At 44.1% G+C, this 22,813-nt stretch overlaps 1 protein-coding gene across 1 annotated transcript in view; it reads right to left on the bottom strand.

Annotated features, from left to right (window-relative positions):
* The window catches only part of LOC144938044 (sodium/mannose cotransporter SLC5A10-like), a 59,618-nt gene extending 37,243 nt beyond the window's left edge, over positions 1–22,375 (bottom strand). The window contains exons 1-5 of the mRNA XM_078865734.1: positions 22,165–22,375; positions 17,897–17,968; positions 9,799–9,903; positions 2,173–2,232; positions 595–699 (exon numbers count right to left, since the gene is read on the bottom strand). Coding sequence (XP_078721860.1) covers positions 595–699; positions 2,173–2,232; positions 9,799–9,903; positions 17,897–17,968; positions 22,165–22,254 — 432 coding nt within the window. The 5' untranslated portion in view covers positions 22,255–22,375. The remainder of the gene's footprint in view (positions 1–594; positions 700–2,172; positions 2,233–9,798; positions 9,904–17,896; positions 17,969–22,164) is intronic.
* Positions 22,376–22,813: the final 438 nt, after the last annotated feature.

The raw sequence follows: 22,813 nt of genomic DNA, 5'->3' as shown, positions 1-22,813 counted from the left end.
CTTTCCTTGACAGTCAATATGGTTGAAACAATATTCTCTTGAATTATTTTGCAATTCGAATAGTCCAACGGTATTTAGCATTTACAAAAACGTTGAATCTAGGGCACTTGAACAATCATGCAGTGTTATTGAGCACTATGCCACCACTCCACACAGACACTACTATTATTGCGACAAGAGCTTTTAGTGACTATGCAGCCATTAATGCCAGAACGGCTTACCAAGGGGGTGATTTACAGCCGCTGTCCCCTCAATACTGACGTACTGATGTGTTAGCAGCCATAGCCAGGAATTGCACGCAGCTGCTGTATCTGGTCTTGTAGCAAAGAGTGCGAATCACTGCACCACTGCTCCCCATTTCACATACACACATACGCATGCATACGTGCACGTATACCTACAAAACTCTGAATACCAAGTTATTCACGTCACTTGACCCTTTTTTCGTCTCTCCAACATAAAAGCGTTTCTCAGTTTCGCTTGCCTGATCCTGTGAAACTGGCCACTCGTGGGAACATACCCATCACTCACTGACCACTCTTGTGCACACAGGCGAACAGCATGGTATTTACAAAGGGTGAGACGTGCACTCACGGAGATCTTGGTGAAGATGCAGAGGATGAGGTTCAGGAAGGAGAGGTAAACCCGCAGCCTCTTGCCTCCATGTCTCTTCTGCAGGTACTCAGGAGTCGTGACCACCTCCAGCCGTGTGGAGCCACAAAAGTTACAAATTAATTAAGTGGCCGATATAGTTTATATGAACGGGGCATGTAAGTACATATTAATTAAGTGGCCGATATAGTTTATATGAACGGGGCATGTAAGTACATATTAATTAAGTGGCCGATATAGTTTATATGAACGGGGCATGTAAGTACATATTAATTAAGTAGCCGATATAGTTTATATGAACGGGGCATGTAAGTACATATTAATTAAGTGGCCGATATAGTTTATATGAACGGGGCATGTAAGTACATATTAATTAAGTGGCCGATATAGTTTATATGAACGGGGCATGTAAGTACATATTAATTAAGTGGCCGATATAGTTTATATGAACGGGGCATGTAAGTACATATTAATTAAGTGGCCGATATAGTTTATATGAACGGGGCATATAAGTACATATTAATTAAGTGGCCGATATAGTTTATATGAACGGGGCATGTAAGTACATATTAATTAAGTGGCAGATGTAGTTTATATGAACGGGGTGTGTAAGTACAAATTCATGAAGTGGCCGATATAGTTTATATGAACGGGGCATGTAAGTACAAATTACTTCAGTGGCAGATGTAGTTTATATGAAAGGAGCATGTAAATACAAATTACTTCTGTGGCAGATGTAGTTTATATGAAATGAACATGTAAGCAGTGTTACAAAACAATACAAGAATATATGAGGCTTCAGTGAAGCATTGTAGCAGCAAAACAATAACAAGGTAGACAAAAGTTTGCTCACTTGTTAAACTTAAATTACATATCGTACATCAGCGGGTAAGGATGCTGCCATTGTGTATTGATTAGCACATTGGACTTGAAATTCAGAGGCCGCTGGTCTTTTTGTTCTCCTGGCGCGGCAGTTGAAACAATTGATACTTTTTTAAAATCCCTTTTCCCCGTTTTTGCCCACCCAGGAGAATAAAGGGGTTCGCCGCAATTAATTGATCAGCAAGCCACGCGTCGTGGTGTAAATGTTGGGTACTTCCACATCTTCCATCGTGGAAGATCGGGTACATTTTTTTGCCTCGAGTGGCACTCGCTAGAGCCCCTTCTAGACCACATTGTTTAATTGTCGTAGTGGGAGATCCACTCATACTGAACAACTCTGGATTGCAAGTCCAGTGTGCTAAATATGACACCACAACAGCAGTATCTATACATTAGTATCGTGTGAATGGATATTTGTCAGCACTAACCTTACTTCTGGCTAAATAATTCATGTCGCACACATTACATACATAAAACAGGAGAATCTGGGCATAAAAGTTTAATAGGACAAACCATATCTGAAAATCATTGCACATGACAGTGGGTATCGGGGTCATTGACATATGTTATGTTCTAGAATGTGTTTGCTCTGATTTATCCAACCGAACTATAATTAGATTTTGCTTCATTAAAGATTTGACATTTACGGCATCGCGTAATGGAATATTGACTGCTTACCCCAGATGTGATGTACACAGGAACGAATATCCAAGCCAACAAAATCAGCGTGAAGAGACCCTGTAATAGTAATAGTGGAAATTAATAAATCACGTGGAGTTATGTCACATATGTATGTGTGGATGCACGAAGAAAAGTTGTATGACATACGTTGGATCGAGTATAGCACAGTAAATGAAGGCATTAAATCACTGCTAAATAAAGTTTTCCCACACTGTTGCAGTCATGGGGCTTGTGTAACCAGTCTTCTCTACGCTGGTCAGTGTGGTTTGGTACAGGTGGGGCCCAAAACTCGTTCAGCTGTCACTCGTCAATGATGCAAGCTGTGGCGGGGAACCAAATTCAGTTTACCAAATTCATAGTGTAGTGTGCTAACCCGTGCAACAGATCACAGTCGCTAAGCAGCGTTGGGCCGACCACCATGCTTAAGGTGTCATAGGCAGTGACAGCAGAGAGCCCTGAAGAAAACCCCATGGTTGTAATGTACTTTATGTTTCCACATCTATGCTTCCCACCTTCACCAATCTGCACTGTTCAGCATGGTGAAGAATGGTGTAATAACCCTCCATGTCCCACATGGCATAGGGGAGTGGATTGACAATAGGGCTGCACAGGTGCATACATGTATTCACCACAGCAGAACTCTAATCATCCGTGGTGATTTGGGGGGACCATATAGCTGATTCTATCATCTGTGGCACATCGTTGAGGTTAGTCTCGTAATTCGCAAAAATGTATGCCGACGCGGTATGCGGCAGAAATTAACCGCGCAACTCCGTTAATCCGGGAAAACTTTGCGTATTACAGGAGAAGTGCATCACATGACTAGTAGCCCAATGAATCCATGATAAATTAGCTAATTATTATACGGTTACGATTTTGTCAAAACCCACATTGAGAAAATCTATCAGATGGTTTACATGAAAGTTTTTTTTCTTTCAATATCAAGTCTAAACATGCAGCAATTTTCTTTACGAAAAAAATAATTTGCAGCTGGACATATCTGTACACATCATGGAGTGTGCATTGCAATAATCCAGTGGGCTCTTTGGAATGCCCAGCATTTAAAGAAAACATCCTTACAGAGTTTACATTGCAAAGAGGCTGCCGGTTTCTTTGCATTGCACAGTGCTGTAAACTAATTATAATAAATATGGAAATTACATTGATACATTTATAAGACAAAGATCCTCTCCGAAAAAAGAGCCATCAATTCTCAAGGATTTCACAAATATCAGGATCAATGGTCCCGTGGATTATGGAAGCGTTCGTGAACCGCCGAAAATCCGCATATTACAGGGATTCACCGATTGGAGTGTGGATTTTTTGAGTTCTACTGTACATATATATGCATATACATATTTGTTCAAACACCTGCATACCTTCTGACGCTTGACCTGTGATGAGTTCAGTGCGATTAAATAATGCTGCCTGCTGTTGACGCATTACCATCGCCACATATTACTAATTAGGTATACTGGAGATGGAAAGGTAAAAAAGATTATTTCCCAACTGCACTCAGCGTGTTTTGATTGACAAAACACATGAAGACAATGTACTTTCTTCCCATGCAGCATCCCCACCACTTCACTCGTCATGCGCTCGAGTTTTGGGCAGCGACGTCAATATTTCAAACACAGCTCTAAGACCTGTGCACTCCCACGGACCTCAAACCTCACCAGAACCCTCCTCCCAAGAGACCGTCTGTTATTTTGGATGTATACGTCTGCACTCCCATATACATTATACGAATGGTGAGGTCAAATACGCGCATTCTCTCTAATTAAAACAACCAGACACTACTGGCTTGTGTATAGTGCATTTGCAATATTCATAGCATAAGGGAGGTGGGGAGAGATGGGTTGGAGAGGCCAGTTGGATACGAATGTTGTTGGCCTGGGTTAGTGAGGTTTGGGAGACCGACAGTGCAAGTTGGTATCTAGTCCTCCAAAGACAATACAAAATCTAATTATACAAAACAACAAAACAGAATCCCATTGCTGCAATTATAACGTGTCTAGACTTTGTTTTGTAACACTTTGCCATGTTTTCTCTTTGAAACTCTGTGTTTGCAAATTTGGGTAGGCACCGCACGAGAAAAGAAGAATTGGTCTGTACAAAATAAGTGAACATATACCTGAGAAAGTGATGAGGAGGTTTAGAAGTCAGAATGCTAAATTGGTTCAATTTCAGCCACCTGTCTGTGATTAAAACAGTTTCTGAAGTGTGGTGCGTTGATTGTCAAATTAGTTGAGTATATTCCAGCTCTAGAGACTATTTATTTTGTATTGATTGTCATGTTATGACGTGACTTGGCAGGGCATATAGAAGCATACGGCACATGGTATAAATAATAAGCCTACTGATGCAACTTGAGAAACAGTTCCGACATGAGGTAATGTCACAGGGCTCCTTGTGAGACTTCTGGAATGGAAGTTTTTTTTAAAAATGTCTTCATTTGATGACAGCTCTGAGAATTATAAATATGAATTTGCCTGTCGTGTGATAGGCATTACTCTTTATAGCAGGGCAGGTGCTGCCACTATAGTGGATAATAAGTAATTTAAAGAAATGTTAGTAGTTACGTAATATCTCCTCTACATGCTGTTGTGTAACACGGGTTGATTGACTGCTCTGTGGGCGTTTCAAATGTTCGTTTTGGGAATACGACAAAAAATATAGTAGACCTTAGAAATAACAATATGGAGCCATCGGTTGCCTTCCATTTGTCAGAGGATGTAATAAAGTCCTATCATGTCACATGTGATCCAGTTTACATTAAGGGATACACTTTATTTGCACGAACAATACTAGGCATGCGGTGACTTGTTATTAGACCGCTTTATAGTAATTGCAATTACAATAATAATACGTTGTTTATCCACCGTACAATCACCACCTTCCACTCCACACCCACATAAATATCTCTCCTAATCGACTGAACCACATCCAGAGCGTCCCTGCTGGTGCCTCTCTCACACACACACAAATACAAAGTGCCCTCCACGAATCCCCATAACTGGAGGGGATGGTGGGAGGGGTGAGGAGGGGGGTCATGTGGCCAAAATCACAAATGGTTTAGGTCCCTTTCGTAACTGATGTTTACATACCACATTAGGTACTTAGTTTAGGTCACATTTACCCCAGGGGAGGCCCAGAACAGGTCCAGATACCATCTGGTACTCGTGTTTAATTTCCATGACTACAGGAGGCACGGACTCTGCCAGCCCAATTACCAAAACAACCCAAACCTTCGGTTCCCATACCCGATATTTAAATGAGGATTGTTGGGCTCCGCCATTCCCACTCCATTCTGCCCACTGCTTCTCTCTACCCTTACTGGGGAATGGTGATTATGAAACTATACATATAAATATTTTTTTTTAACCAATGCTTACTTCGTTATGAGTATAGACAGCCCTTTGTCAATCCATTGCTGGATGAAGGTATCTCCACATTGTGTTGGTAATGTTTTTGTTTAACCATACTTCACCAGTCTTGATTTGATGCTTTCGTGACTGCAGGAATCCATAGTCCCTGGTTCTTTCGGTAAAATACTTCACCAGGCTGGTCAGTGCAGGTTGACCTAGGAGTGAGGTGAGGGCCAGGACCAGCTCAGATGTCACTCACCACCGTGCCTGGGATTCGAAATGTGCTCACCACTACACCGCCATTCCATACTCAGAGGAATGGGTTTGGTGAGGTTTGTTTTAGTTAAAATCAAATAACTTTAATTTTCGCCCCATGGTTTTAAAAATGTCATGGCTGGGTGGTTATGCATTGCTCGTGATTGTATGGAACACATCCCTAGTTGCTGCACCAACTGCAACGTCACGAATGGTTTGAGAGTCAGCCTAGGAAAAAACAAATCATGCTTAGCAAAGGGTGCCAGACAGCCAACAGATGAGGCCACCGTGGGGACACAGGCTCTCTGCTCCAACCTGATTCCAGGGCAGTGCCAGCACAGATTGCACCGGTTTCTAAAATGAGGATTAATGTTGGTCGTGGCTGGGAATCAAGTTCATATTTATAGTTTTTTTTAAACCAGGTGAGAACTCCAGAGACCAGGATAGTATCATTTGCAAGAGTGACCTAGACCAACCCAAGTTGTGCTATAATCCACAAACCACTGTGCCACATAACTGGTGGGGCGAATACTGTTTGAGAAAACCATTTCGCGAGAACCTATAACCACCAAGTTCATTCTTGCAAACGAAACTATCCTGGTATCTTGAGTTTTCAGTTGGTTCAACAAAAATTACTCTTTCAATGCTGCCACAGAACACAATTGGGGCATTCCATGAGTGATGATAACACCTCGTTCCCTCCCCAATGCCAGGTACTAATTTTAGGCTGAGTTGACCTAAAGAAGGCTCAGACTAGGTTCATATACAAATTGTCATTTTTCGTGTAATTGCCAGTCGGATATAAATACGGTTTTTGACCATGGCAGGCAAAAGGGTTTGCTGTTGTTTCCAATATACGTACTACTGTATTTTTCGTGAAAAAATGCACTCTTTTCTCTTGTTCCTATATTTAGCATTCACACATTTACAATCCATAAAAAAAATATGGTACGGTATTTATTATAAATATGTTCGGTATGTAAAACAAATGGCAAGAATGTCTGAACTTATTTTGAGATTATATTGCATAAAGTCGCTGAATAAGCGTGCTTGACATTCCTGAAATGCTACGTATTGTACGCATACATGTAGTACACGCAATTTTTTTTTTATTTCTATGCATAACATATAAGAGTGTAAGCAATTTGATTTTAAAGCACATGCATTGAATTGTACATGTTTGGTGAGTGCTTTTGCTAAGAGGTCTGGACATGTTATCTGCTCACAGTGGGTTAAGGTGTCCTTGACATGATTATACATTTGACACCACGTAGGACCTAACCTGGATAAATGTTGCCAGAAATAAGGAAATAAACACGGCAATAAATAATCCAGCTTCTGTTGTGACATATATACCTATCATGTGAAATTAGCTGATTTATGATAACAATGATGATGGTAATGCTGATGAAGATGAGTGGCAGGGTGGCACATTGGTAACACTTGTGCCTCACAGCAAGATGGCCTTGGGTTCGATTCCAAACCTGCCTTTCTGTGTGCAATTTGTTCTCCCCCTGCTGTGGGTTCTCTGATTTTTTCCTAAAGCTAAACCAAAAAAATCCAATGCATTGCACTTGGTATGGGCCACAAATCGCCCCTAACACATTGCTGGAAAATGACTCGATTGGAATTGCACTAAGCAACATCGCCTCCTACTGGGAAAAAATATTGGCAGGACTATCGTGAAAAAAAGGCTTTCCTGAATAAACAAGCATCGTAATAAAAATAATTTGATTACCATTAGGACGTGAATATAATGATGATGATAATCATAATAATATGGATATGCTGCTGCTGATAATGATGTCTTGGTAATAGTTAAGTAGATTTGTTTATGATAATGGGAATTACAATACCATGATGTAATTCAATAATATATAATTTATGCATTCGATAATTTAGCCTAATATACCTATTTTTAACTGTTTATTTGGTGATGCAGCATTGGCAATAGTGCACACACACAATTAACAATAAAGTCAACACATGCGTCGATAATGCTGTAGCCTCAAAAGGAAAAACACATAACCATGCTAAAAAAAGGTATTGCAATAATACTTATTTGTCCAGAATACCCTCACTAAATCCTTCTCAGAAAAGTCTCTCTAGGAATCTAGAGGTAATTAATTATTTACTTGATTTATTTGAACAAGGAAACTCGTGTGTCCAGAGAAAATTTCATACGGACTGGGGGGACAGCTCTCAGATGCCATTAGCCTACTTGACGCACTGCCAGCTTACAACCCTGCGGAGTTGAGTGTCTCACAAGATATGTTCTCAACATAATCCATCAATCTTGCGTGTTTATGAAGGTCCTCATAAATGGGGTGAGTGACCATATTGGGGGCTAAACGACATCACGACAAGACGGAGTGGTGGAGAGTTGGGGGTGCTTTACGGGGCTGTGAGAGTGGAGGCCAGAGTGTGGGGTGAGCCAATCCACGCAGATGTTTATCATCATCAGCCATGGCCAATCCACTGCTGGTTGAAGACCTCACCAAGCCATCGCCATTTCTCATAGTTCTGCGATGCGACAATCACTCTGGCACAAGCTGACTGATGTCATCGCTCCATCTCCGTGGTGGATTTCCTGTCTGGCGTGTTCCTTCCTTTGGGTGCCACTCTGTCACAGGTCTTGACTGTTGGCCATTGTGCCCTCCAGCCACCGTCTCCTGCCCGCGCCCACATATCTCAATGTCTCTATCTCGCGTTGTGTTTTGTCTCTCAGTGCAATTCCAAGAAAATATATTTGCATAGCAGGAAATAGAAATAATTTAGAAATGCTCCCTTGTTCCCTTGTCATTCGTAATTACAGTTATCCAAAGGCACTGGACCTGTTTTCATCCGCCTCTTTATTTAATACATTTTGTTATCGCCTGCGTTCATTAACCGTCCTAGCTGTACGTACAGGTGACACGTAGAAGTAAGGCAGCATTTTCTGCATGAATGTGCAGTGGCCATGGGGATTGACGCATGAAAGTCACAGGTTCAAATCCCTGGCGTAGATTACGATATTTTATTGCTTGAATTATGCCCATGGACTAACACTCTCTCTACCGAGTGACGCTGTTTTTAGAGTAAGTCATCTATGGTCCATTGCGTTATCAATGCGATATATAGGCGAATATGTGTAGAAGTCGGATACGTGAACATATATAGCAAATGACGATTACACCGCGCACAAATACAATGCAGTATTCCCTCGTTGTTCACGAACTGGCGATCGGCTGTTTGTGGCTATCCTCGAATCGCATTATGCATCGAGAGTGAAAGAGAAAGAAAGTGATGAGATAAAAAGTAATGAGAGATACAGTCGTGAGAGAAGAAGCGATGAGATAAAGAGATGAGAGAGATATACGTAATTTTAACGTATTTAATCGCTTATTGATGAGATAAAGAGATGAGAGAGATATATGTAATTTTAACGTATTTAATCGCTTATTGATGTATTTATTTAAGGTCATTCATTAAAAAAGATAGGTTTCCGTAGGCCACTATCATTATCCGCGAAATTTGTTATTCACGATCATCTCCCGAACGTATCCCCTCGCGAATGTCGAGAGGAATGCTGCACTGCAATGGGTGTGGGTGATTAATTAGCCAAGACAGAAATGCGACTTCGTACCGCGCTGCAGATGTGAGCGTGCATGGTGTGTGTGAGCGTGTGTTGGCGAGATGTTAACTACCTCGCCTGGTATACAGGAGGTCGTGGGTTTGATCCCAACCCTGACGCCTGCTGTATATTTGGAGTTTGCATGTCTCTTTCACCGTGGATTTTTCTCCGGGTCCTCCGTTTTTTTTCCCCCTCCACATTTTGAAACATGCGTTCGGATTATTTGACTGCGACTGTCAATATCCACGTTGAGCTATCATTTGTCAGCAAGTTGCTTCTGAAAAAAACAGCTACATATCTCAGTGTGCCTTACCTGGTAAAAGTACATTTTAAAAAAATGTCATAAAAAATTATTGTCAGTGTGTGTGTGTCGAGGTTTTCGCGCACGCTCAGCTCATATGCGGCCACTGCGATGCCAGATGCTGCTCCGGTGCCGGCCAGGCCGATGAAGCTGCCGCTGCCGATGTTGCTGGCGAAGAGCGACGCCCCGACCTGCGATCGGGCATACACAATCATACAGGACATCGACAAAGATCCCTCGTGTAGCCTTAACAGACTTTTGGGGCAAGTTCTGTGAGCGAGCACCTAATGAAGGCCGGCACGGCACACGAGGGGGTGGGTGGCCAGCACTACGCCCGACCGCTTTTGTCTCCCCAGTGGCGATGTTCACACACCGCACCATGTTCCTAATTTGAGGCTGAGTCAACCTAGGGGAGGTCCAGGACTAGTTCAGATAATTACCTTATAATCGTTACGATTATTATAATCGTTACGATTATAATCGTTACTGGTGTTGGCCATGAGTGGGAGTTGAACTCGGGTCGCCGGGTTTACAACACACACACACAAGCACTCCACACGGGAGATCCATAGCTGTCCACGCACGCACACTGATCTTCCACCCACTTACAGTCGGAATGCTGTCAGGCACAACTTAGCATCGAGGCATTGCTCATTTCCTGCCTACAGCCCTGGGTGGAAATTTCACAGAGCTATGGCGAGGGCCGAGACATTAGCCTTGCCTTTCATGCAAATTGCATGTCATCATCACTGGGGAATCACCAGACAAGCTGGTAGGCAGTAGCCAGGCGGTTGGCGTGCGCCAACATTCTCCTAAGCTTTGCATTTTTTCTATGCAATATATGAAGATGTATTTAGCGAATTAATTTTCATTACACACAAAGTGCTTGCCACAAATGAACCACAATACCTTGCTGATCTCGTCAAGGAGTTTAAACCATCACGCGAACTCCCGTCATCATCACAGCAGCGGCTTCTGGCTGGCCATCGAACAAAGACGGTCCCCGCATTGCGCGCTTTCAGATGCCCTTATGCGGCCATCTGGAATGCTCTTCCTTCCGATGTGAGGAAGCCACTGCAGCTATCCACTTTTAAATCCTGATTAAGAACTATTTTCTTTAGAACTGCTTTTTGTGTTTAGTATGTTGTCCTTCCCCCGCACCTCCGAGGTGCACGGTTGGCTACGTACGGCGCGAAAGAAGTTCAACATACTGTTATGCAAGTGGGTGGAAAGCGGAGCACCTGGAGGAAGCCCACGTGTGCACTGGGGCAACACTCTATCCCAGGGGTCGGCAACCAAAGTAACAAGAAGAGCCATTTTCTTAGAATTCGGTACAAAATTCAATATTTCAAGAGCTGCACTACCTTTGACTTAAAACTTGCGTGACTGCAGGGATTCATATTCTTGGTTCTTTCAGTAAAGTCACGTAGAAGGAAAATAATAGAATAATAATAAACAAATAAAACAATACAAATTCTCACGACGTTTCGACTGCAACACAAGCAATCATCATCAGGTGTGAAATCCACAGCAAGAAACGTCGTGAGAATTTGTATTGTTTTATATTTTTATTATTTAATTATTTCCCTTCTACGTGACTTTACCGAAAGAACCAATAATATGAATACAAATAATAAAGAATAATTAATATAAAAATAAAAACCATGACGTTTCGATCGCTTGTGTTGCGATCGAAACGTCGTGGTTTTTTATTATTATTTTTATTCACTTTTTTTTTCTTCTATCTGCGTGACCTTACCGAAAGAACCAAAGAATAAGCTGCACTACCTGTCAATACATACACACATTACATCACGAAGCAGTCTGTAAATAGGCACATCCGGCTCTGGAGCCGCAGATTGCCGACCCCTCCTCTGTCCCATAATGAAGGGACAGTTGATATCAATCCACACTTTGCTGTGCCGATTTCTTCCGTGTAAGTCTGTGTATCGCACGTCGTGGCTGAAAATGATTCTTGCTACCTGCTGAGCCTACCCACGAATGGCCACTTGCTAATAGCGCCTCCTCTTACGGGCCATTGTATGAATGCTCCTCTCTGAAGGACGGCATGCGACCAAATTCTATACGTATACACATCAACCAAATTGTTATAATTTCTGACAGACTCCATGAGAAATGTATTTTAAACCCTTTAACAATCCCAGCATTTCCCTTTGTTGAAATCATGCTTAAATGTAAAGCATTGCGGCATAATGTGTGAAAATTGGTTGCTTTTAGAGCACAATCACCCATTTACGTGGCTGATTGACACGTAAGGCCAAATGGCCTCGAGGGTTTTCTAGTTTTCTATCCCAGGACAACATGTTTCTGATATGATCAAATAGCATCATCTTTGGCTATATGCACACGCACATATTAATAATGTAAACATTATGCTCTCTCAAGAATCATGCGTGATTCCCAATCTGGTGGGGGGGGGGGATGATGACAGTCTCCCATCTGTTAATAGGTTTTTCTTCTTTTTTCTGGCAACAAAATAGGTGTTAAGATGTTAAAACACCAAACTGAAACCTTTTACAAGGAATCCTGTCTGCATTAACCACAATGCTTGTGGTCAGAATGCAAACAAAAAAACTCTGAATTTCGATTTAAAGCTTTCGTGACTGCAGGGATTCATCTTCTTGGTTATTTCGGTAAAGTCACGTAGAAGGGACGTAATAAAAAAATAAAAATAAAACACAATAAAATAATTATCACGACGTTTCGGCCACAACGCAAGCAGCCGTTGGGGAGACAGCGTCTGAATGAAATTTCATTCAGACGCTGTCTCCCCGACAGACCTGGTCTTCACCTGAGGACGGCTGCTTGCGTTGTGGCCGAAACGTCGTGAGAATTATTTTATTATGTTTAATTTTTATTATTTTATTACTTCCCTTCTACGTGACTTTACCGAAAGAACCAAGAAGACAAAAAAAACTCTGATAATATATGCATTGTCCTTGAAACTGATTGATCCACTTGGTCCACACCAGAGACAGCTTTCTTTTGAGCCTCGTCTTAAACGGTGTTAGACCAGAGGACGCCAAAAGGCGTACAGCCCAAAGACAATGCACTATCAGAGTAATGAGAGCTCGGGGTGAGCATCTACATAATCTCTTTTGTCTGTCCTTTGAGCCAGACCACCTCATTGTTGCCCATATTCTCACTCCTTTGTCTCGCTTTCGATCTCTTGCCCTCAATTTCCCAGTGACGCAACACGTTTTCCAAGCCCCTTCTTGTCCCGTCACATGTCCCAGCAATGTCGCCTTCCCCGTCGCTATTACCTTTGCAAGTGTACGATTTTGCTTTGTTCTATTTAATACTGTGGAGTATAAACAATGCAAATAATGCACGCATAAAATTGTGATAACGATGCATTCATGTACACGTATGTAATTTTGACACGGATATTTTAAAATTTAGCGTGTATAAATATGTAATCTGTTTTTTTGTATTTCATAGCTAATGTATATTCACTATATATTTTAGTTATGCATGACGCATTGGTTCATTATTAATTATTCTAAATGTTAACCAGACGTGTGTCGGAATGCTTTTCTGTCTGTGTAGGATGGCCTCCAGTAGTCAATCGACAAAAGATGTTTACGGGTTCTGTGTATAATGTGCGCAATGCCTTAATATAATGGCAGCTACGAGAGGCCCACTACATTCACCACAAAGTAAAACAAAATTTATCTTGAATCGAAATATCACTCTGAATCACACCAATTCAATTAATCACGAATGTGGTGAAAAAGTTATACCCACGGTGTATTTGTTTTATATATATTGCCTAACATTTTGTAAAAAAAAAAACAATTACATTACAGTACAAATAACATAATTAAAACCAATAAAAAAATGATGTTGATCTCATTGATTCAACCAAAATGTATCCACGTAAAGAAAAATAATGTGGCAGAGCCTATCTCTGCGCCACCTCTGAGTCACTGATGTAAATCCCACATTCCTATAGCGGGGTGCCTGTATATCCATATGAGACCCACTCTACACTTTCCACGAGGCCTAATTAATTTAATCGCCAATGCATGAATGATGGGGCAAAGTCATTCACCATCCAGAATTTCAAATCTCAACCTTCTCACTGTAATCCGTCCTTGATTAGGCCGTTACCGGGGCTGTCATTTCCTGACAGCAATTCCACGTCTTTATTTTCATCATCGCGGACAATACAGCTGTTTGGAGTTTAGGGGAGGCGAGGGGAGACAGAGTGAGCACACCATGCAGTGGGCAGGAGAATGTACTGCAAATACAAGCTTGAAAGGTTCATCTATAGCTAGCTCAAACAATGCCGTTAAGACATTACACTTCCAATACGTACGATATATATCATATACGATATTTAATATCCTTCAATTTTATATTTGGCCAGGAGGGACTGTCGTCAGGACACCTGACTCACGATGAAAAGTCTTTGAGTTCAAATCTGGGGTCAACTGACCATCTCCTAAGTGGACATCCTCACGGACACCGATCACTCAGCTGCCATGAGATCATTATTCCATCATCCCTTTTAGCAATGAGCCGACTTGCTTTTTCTAGCAATTAGAATTATGTATTTTTATCTGTGTATTTTCTCCGAAACAATATGCTCATGTTTCTGTCTCTCAAAGGAATCCCGGCATGTGTCTCTTCGTAATTCGTTGTGCACTTTTCTTCATGACAGCACCGAAAATGATACAGTCCACTAATGTGTTTGGCTGTTTCGCCAATCGATGAATCTGCCCCCAAGATTGTATCCTTGTTTGAAGGAGCAACGGGATATGTTGCATTTGTGACTTTTACCAAAAACACGTATTGTGATGTTAGAGATAGAACATATGAAAATGCACTCCCATGTAACCTCATGTTATTCCTTGTGGGATGTGAGGTGACAAATGAAGAATATATTTAATCCTTGCAATCTTCACATTATACAAACTGGGACACCAATATCTTGCCCTTACCGAATGTATGTTGTGTGCGTTTGCATTGGCTGGGCAGGTTTTTCTTTATGTTGTTAAATTGTTGTAACAAGGGTAGTACAAAATGTTAATCTGAATACTGTCTTACATTTTAGCCTAATTAAATAATTTAGATTAGAAGCGACTTTTAGGTATCTGTTGTGATTTTATGTATCCTGCTCCATGATACAATAAAAATATCCCTCGACAACGAGACAGTGAGTACCATTAATTATAGCATTAGTTATTTATTAAGACCTGCTCATACAACGGGTCACACTCATCTGCATAGTTGGTGTTCAGCCAGAGTGGTGGAAATTCTACATGCCCATGGCAGAGTGCAGAATATTCTTGTGACAAGTTAACCTCTGATCTGAACTCAAAGCCTTCTCATTGTGAGTTGGAGTTCCTGGCCGCAATTGCTTCCAGCCAAATATATAGTTAAAGTGTAGTGCCGTAGATGGGCCACGCTTACTGGTAGTGGTAGACGAGGTCCATCTGCAAGGGTGCCCCGTACCGTCAAGGGGGGCGGGGGGGCTGCGGGAGATCTAAGATCCCACACAACACCACCCCTCGATGGGGACCCCAGACAGATAATCCCCTCGGCGCCACCAACGGGGGGGGGGCTGCGGGGGATCTAAGATCCCACGCAATGCCTCCCGTCGATGGGCAAGGGGACATAAAAGGGGACTTCCCCAGCCGATCGGGACCAGTCGCAGCTCAAGACCCAAGACCAGCCAGCTTAGGACCCTGGACCCCCTCGTCCCGCTTGTCCTTGTAAGGGCCGGGACGCTGTGTGGGTCAGTGGTGGGACTCTAGGACTCCCGGCTCTACGTCCTTGTAAGGGCGAGTTCCGAGGAAGCCAGAGTCTAGATCCGCACCTTTGCTGGGTCGGGTCAGGTAGCCTCCCCTAGGGTAATTGTAGCCGGAGGACCCGAGAACGTAACCAGAGTCAGGCACGCTAGGAGTAGGCTGTGTCCCTAGGCTATGTCCCTCGGCTGTGTCAGAGTATTGTTGGAGTGGTGTATCGTAATAAAGAAGTTACCACTACAAGTGTCTCCGGAACCCATTACATTTGGTGGCAGCGGTGGGATTAGCTGTCTGGGGTCCCCATCGAGGGGTGGTGTTGTGTGGGATCGTAGATCCCCCCTGGCGGTACGGGGCACTCTTGCAAATGGACCTCGTCTACCACTGCCGGTAAGCGTGGCCCATCTACGGCACTACAGTGAGTTCGAGTTCCTGGCCGCAATTGCTTCCAGCCAAATATATAATTAAAAGATATTAAAATATAGCATGTACACCTTACATATCAAAATCATAATGTCCCATCGTACAGTTGTGTTTTGATAGTTCGAATATTGGTCATGGTGGTGCTGGTGGTGCTGGCGGTCCTGATGGTGCTGGTGGTGCTGGTGGTGCTGGTGGTACTGGTGGTGCTGGTGGTGCTGGTGGTCCTGATGGTACTGGTGGTGCTGATGGTCCTGATGGTACTGGTGGTGCTGGTGGTGCTGGTGGTGCTGGTGGTCCTGATGGTACTGGTGGTCCTGATGGTCCTGATGGTACTGGTGGTGCTGGTGGTGCTGGTGGTGCTGGTGGTCCTGATGGTGCTGGTGGTGCCGGTGGTGCTGGTGGTCCTGATGGTGCTGGTGGTGCTGGTGGTTCTGATAGTGCTGGTGGTGCTGGTGGTCCTGATGGTGCTGGTGGTGCTGGTGGTGCTGATGGTGCTGGTGGTGCTGGTGGTGCTGGTGGTCCTGATGGTGCTGGTGGTGCTGGTGGTCCTGATGGTGCTGGTGGTCCTGATGGTACTGGTGGTGCTGGTGGTGCTGGTGGTGCTGATGGTACTGGCGGTGCTGGTGGTGCTGTAGGTGCTGTAGGTGCTGGTGGTGCTGGTGGTGCTGATGGTACTGGTGGTACTGGTGGTGCTGGTGGTGCTGGTGGTGCTGATGGTACTGGCGGTGCTGGTGGTGCTGGTGGTGCTGATGGTGCTGGTGGTGCTGGTGGTCCTGATGGTGCTGGTGGTGCTGGTGGTGCTGGTGGTCCTGATGGTGCTGGTGGTCCTGATGGTACTGGTGGTGCTGGTGGTGCTGGCGGTGCTGGTGGTGCTGGCGGTCCTGATGGTGCTGGTGGTGCTGGTGGTGCTGGTGGTCCTGATGGTACTGGCGGTGCTGGTGGTGCTGGTGGTACTGGTGGTCCTGGTGGTGCTGATGGTGCTGGTGGTGCTGGTGGTGCTGGTGGTGCTGGTGATGCTGGTGGTGCTGATGGTACTGGCGGTACTGGTGATGCTGGTGGTGCTGATGGTACTGGCGGTGCTGGTGGTGCTGGTGGTGCTGGTGGTGCTGGTGGTCCTGATGGTACTGGCGGTGCTGGTGGTGCTGGCAGTGCTGGTGGTGCTGTTGGTACTGGTGGTGCTGGTGGTGCTGGAGGTGCTGGTGGTGCTGGTGGTACTGGTGGTGCTGGTGGTGCTGGTGGTGCTGGTGGTGCTGGTGGTACTGGTGGTGCTGGTGGTGCTGTTGGTACTGGTGGTGCTGGTGGTGCTGGTGGTGCTGGTGGTACTGGTGGTGCTGGTGGTGCTGGTGGTGTTGTTGGTACTGGTGGTGCTGGTGGTGCTGGAGGTGCTGGTGGTGCTGGTGGTACTGGTGGTGCTGGTGGTACTGGTGGTGCTGGTGGTGCTGGTGGTGCTGGAGGTGCTGGTGGTGCTGGCGGTACTGGTGGTACTGGTGGTGCTGGAGGTGCTGGTGGTGCTGGTGGTACTGGTGGTGCTGGTGGTGCTGGTGGTACTGGTGGTGCTGGTGGTACTGGTGGTGCTGGTGGTGCTGGTGGTGCTGGAGGTGCTGGTGGTGCTGGTGGTACTGGTGGTGCTGGTGGTGCTGGTGGTGCTGGAGGTGCTGGTGGTCCTGATGGTACTGGCGGTGTTGGTGGTGCTGGTGGTGCTGGTGGTGCTGGTGGTACTGGTGGTGCTGGAGGTACTGGTGGTGCTGGTGGTGCTGGTGGTACTGGTGGTGCTGGTGGTGCTGGAGGTGCTGGTGGTGCTGGTGGTACTGGTGGTGCTGGCGGTACTGGTGGTCCTGATGGTACTGGCGGTGTTGGTGGTGCTGGTGGTGCTGGCGGTGCTGGTGGTGCTGGTGGTGCTGGCGGTGCTGGCGGTGCTGGTGGTGCTGGTGGTGCTGGTGGTGCTGGAGGTGCTGGTGGTGCTGGTGGTGCTGGTAGTGCTTTCTCTTACCGGCCACCAAACAATGTCCTTTCCAGCCAAAAAGTATCCACTCACGTTACTGCGGTTGGAGCGGCACATGGACTACAAAGACACGGTGAAACGATAGTGTCAAGGGAAGAAAATATGAACCCTTCCCTTTAATGCACTGAATTCACAATGTGAAAAATCTTCCTCCCAATGCATCTGTTGTTGTGCACACCGGCGTAGCTCTATCACTCTCATCCATTTGTTGTCCTTTCAGGCATTTTTCTGAAGGCTGTTCCCGTACCCACTTTTATTTTAGTAAAAGCATTTTGCATAGGAAACATCTCACCAGCACACAAATAATTGACAGTCTCAAATGCACCTGTAAGTGCTTTTGCAAACAAAATCATTCGGTGCTCATTTAAATGCCTCCAAGAGACAGAGAGGTGATAATATTTATATACACGATGGGAATGCAACTCAGAGTCTAAAGTTGGAAATATAGACAATGCACACAAAAAACGAAGATCAATAACCGATCAAAACCATAGGTCATTTAAAAAAGGCGTTATACCCTTTAAAGTGCAGTGTTAGAAATTGTAAAGAAAGGTTAGACATTAAAACATTCCCTTTACCCACCGCCCCCACTGAAAATCCTCTTGGCGTGACGCGATGTTAATGTATACAATTTGTCTTACACAAATTAAGTGAACTGGCTGGAATTGCAATCTATTGGTTAGCAGTCACTTATAAGTTGCGGAAAATGTCTACAAGCTACTGTATATGGAATCAAAGTACACGTGGAGGTAGCGCACCATTAATGGAACTTGCACAGGGCTGGTTTGTAGGGAGTACATTCTTAAGTTCCTGCCACCACTCTGGTCATTTATCAAATAATGCAATGTGCTTTTTGTGAATTAGACTCGAACTAAAGACTATGTGACATCAGTTCACAATAGTGTGAGCCCATGCCGGCATTTTTTGGCAGAGCGACAGCATTTTTCGTGGACAAATTGGACGAAAAAATACAATTCACTTGTGGCCAATTTCACACAATACCTCTCCCACTCAGCCGTAACTTGTGCTGCAATTGTGGAATTACCTGATGGTGGAAAATTGTTTCTGCTATTTTTTTCCAACTGGATTTCGACACAATTAGAAAATGCAGAGGAGGTTTGTGTTGCTCTAAATGTTGTAGCAAGTGGCAGAATAATGCGGGCTCACGTGCAGTACAGGGAGATGATCACACTGATAAAAGTACATATGTATCTTGAACTTCTTTCAGACCGTACATTGCCAACCGTGGTAATCAGAGATGCGAATACGAAGACAAGGAAATAAAGACAAGGAAGAAGATGATGATGATTGTGCATCTGCCAGTCATCTCATGGCACCTAGCTCTGTCCAGTCACCTGTCAGCGAGCCTTCGACACTTCACGTGGCCTCAACGTGCACCTGGCCTGGCACAGGCGCCGTGGTGACGTCACCACCACTAGCTGCGAATGACGGCTGTTGTTTATGCGGGGAGCGGTAGTGTAGTTGTTAGCACGCTGAGCTGCAAACATGACGACCCGAGTTCCAATCCCGTTCACGGCCAACATCAGTGACGATTATCTCAACCGGTTTTAGGTCGATTGGCACACGAGGAGGTGGGTGGCGATGTTTACACACCGCACCAGGTACTCATTTGAGGCTGAGTCGACCTAGGGGGAGGCCCAGGACTCATTTAGATAATTGTCACTGGTGTGGCCGTGAGCGGGAATCGAACTCGGGTAACCTGGTTCATAGCGCAGCGCTCTAACCGCTACAACTACCGCTCCCCACTGCCACCCACTCATGTGGTGGGCACTGTATTAATTTCCCATTCAAATTTCAGCATGAATAATTAAAGCGAGCCCTGCTATTTTGAGGCACTGTTGCATCGTTATAAGCAGCACTTAATCACGCATGATTAGAATTGGGTACAATTTTAATCAGTCACTCACATGCACTATGCAGATATCAGCCGCTAATGTCAAGGTATTGGACGTACAGCATTCCAAACTGGAAGCGCTTGATTTTGTCTATTAGCAGAGGGAATCTTCATAGCCTCTCTTTGTAATGTTCATGGAAAAAAAAAACACTCAACACATTCGTCAATAATAACACCGTGGCCTTAAACGGAACAGGAGTATGGCAGGCGATGTTTCAAGCAACGACCCTTCTTCACAGCACACAGAGAGAAGAGGCCAGAGACGAAAGGGCATTAGCCCAAACGTCGCCTATTATACACTCCTTCATTTTAAGGCCACGGTGATATTGACGAATGTGGTGAGTGTTTTTATTATTTGTGTGCTTGTGCAGGACAACTAGCGTAGCTGCGTTAAATTTTGTGCAAGGCAATATGCTAATTGAGCCGCATTCATGTAACGGTTAATCCCTCACACCTCTAAATATTTTCTACTTCGCATTTTTCAAACGTTGAAACATTTGTTGCTCCCCATGTGAATCTTGTTCCATTAGAATTACGTGCACGAGTTGTTGAAATGTGAGCAACCTGCTTGTCCTCTTTGGAGTCGTTCATAATAGGTGCAATTTCTGGCAGTGTGTGCACTGTGAAATATAAGGCTGCATACTTATATGTAGAAGGGTAATTTTGATAGGGATCTAAAAAAGACATGTCGGTTCAAATGTTCAATTGCTCGCGCTGGGCTTTGCAGACAGACAGCGTCGGCTTGGCTAATTGAAGAAATGTACTTCATTGGTATTGAAAAATTGATTTTGGTCTTGAAAAGCAAAATGCATTTGTGTCTCGAGTGAAAACAGTCCTTGATCAATACAGGCTGCCAGGTGTGATATGTGGATCACACAGCTGCTGTTTTAAAGTGATAATGTTCTATTAGAACTGAAAATCACACAAAACTAAACCTTTATAGAGATGTGCGTTAGAAATAATCTGAATAGACAGGGAGATATAAAAAAAACATGGCTTGGGTTTAACAAAAAAACACTAACATTAAGTGCTGGAAAAAATCAATTGAACAAAGCTGCTGTAACTGTGGGAAGGCAGCTGAGAAAAGCAGCATACACGTAGGGACTTGAGGTAGCCAAAATAGACACAGAGTGAAGGAAATGTTCGTTGTGGCTTTACTGGACCTTGGGCTATGGAACGATCTATAACGCATACAGTTATTGGCGATGATGGTGACGGTTGATTTTTGAATGTAAACGCAATGCGTGCGTGCACATTGTGTTGAAACACTCCTCAAACTACGGAGATTGCTTTAAAAATGTCAATTAAAGTCGTGTTTGCATGAACATTTAAGCAAGTGAAAACGTTTATATTTTCCCTTCAAAATAATATACAACAAGTTTATTGGCAACAAAGTACGGTATTCTCTGCATTATAAGCCATACTTTTTCCCCCTCTGTATGTATAAAAAAAGTAGAGAGTGCGACTGGGAGATGGGCTCCTCCGTAGCAATACCGTATTCTCTTGATTATATAACATAAAAAATACCCATAATCAACGTTTTTGGGTTTAGATCGCGTTATTTATAAATTTGTCGTAACCCTCCACCACCCGACACGGCCAATCAGTAAAAAAGTGTCACGTTGACAAAAGACAAATAGTTCACTGCTTTAGCCCACCGGTGTGTTGAAGCGTGAAACCACAACATTTACAATTTGAGTACGACGTTTCGCTGGTAATTGCATCCAGCATCATCGGGCAATTCGCCTGATTGGCCGTGTCGGGTGGTGGAGGGTTACGACACATTTATAAATAACGCGATCTAAACCCAAAAACGTTGATTATGAATAATATTGGTCGCGAAAGCCTACGTGTTATAAAAAAATACCCCAATGTTTGAGGTGCGTCTTACTTTCCGGACCAGCTTCTAATCAGTAGAATACATTACTTAGTGGACAACATATACATTTAACGCATGTGTTTATATATATATTACAGTTGTCGTTGCTGAATTTCTAGAGAACGCAGAACCAGGATAAATGGCCAGGACTATGAGGTAAAGGCAAATTTAAAGAGGTGAGTTTTCAAGACACACTTAAATAACTCTAACGACTCTGATTGTCGCATTACCAAAGGCAAAGCATTCCGCAGTCTGGGAGCTGCACTGGCAAAATCCCAATCACCGCAGGAACAGAGCCTTGACCTCGGAGCACATCGAATCAGGCGATCCGACGATGTCAGGGACATCAATGGAGTATAAAAACGGATCCGTCCCTGCAAATATTGTGGGGCTAACCCATTGAGAGCCTCGTAAGGAAACATCCTGTCCATAAGCGCAGTCACGCAACGGTGTGGCACTTACCCAAATACCGACAGCTAGGACCAGAACAAAGTAGACCGCGATCACCACTATGTCAACCGTATCAATTGCAGCTTTGCTGGAGGAGGCCATTGTAGGTGGTGTCTGTGGCGATTAGCTTAACAAGTCACAGAGTCCAGAATATAAGGGCGAAGTGGAGCAACCTTTGATCAACTCCAGCTTTGTTTTTGTTTTACACGCAGTTGTGTTTATTGCTCACCGGGCCTTTAATTTTTAACCCAGTCATGCTGTAGAAAATGTAGATTTGTTATTCCGTTAAAAAAATGTTTGCACGTTTAAAAAGTACAGCCTGGATCGAGGGAGTTTGTGCCTTTGAGCCTGAGGTTATTGTTTGAATTATGAGATTCTTGTTTTAGTTCGTTGTCCTTCGCATGCACCTCCGATTTGCACGGTTGGCTACTTACGGTGCGAAAGAAGTTCAACATACATACGTACATGAACCTTGTGTGTGGCATTACCACCTGGTGGAACTGTGTGTGCACCTTGCTCATATTTTGAATTCTAATTAACATAGAGGAAAAGCACGTGACCAAATCACCAGGAAATGTGCATCATCTCGTCAGATCTCAATAAGCCAAGCAGGCTTGAGCCTGGATTGTGCTTGGATGCGTGACCACCATGCATTGTTGTG

This window comes from Lampetra fluviatilis, chromosome 21 (genome assembly GCF_964198595.1).
Source record: "Lampetra fluviatilis chromosome 21, kcLamFluv1.1, whole genome shotgun sequence".
Lineage (NCBI taxonomy): Eukaryota > Metazoa > Chordata > Hyperoartia > Petromyzontiformes > Petromyzontidae > Lampetra > Lampetra fluviatilis.
The sequence above is the reverse complement of the archived record's forward strand: the minus strand, read 5'-3'. Positions and strand labels throughout refer to the sequence as shown.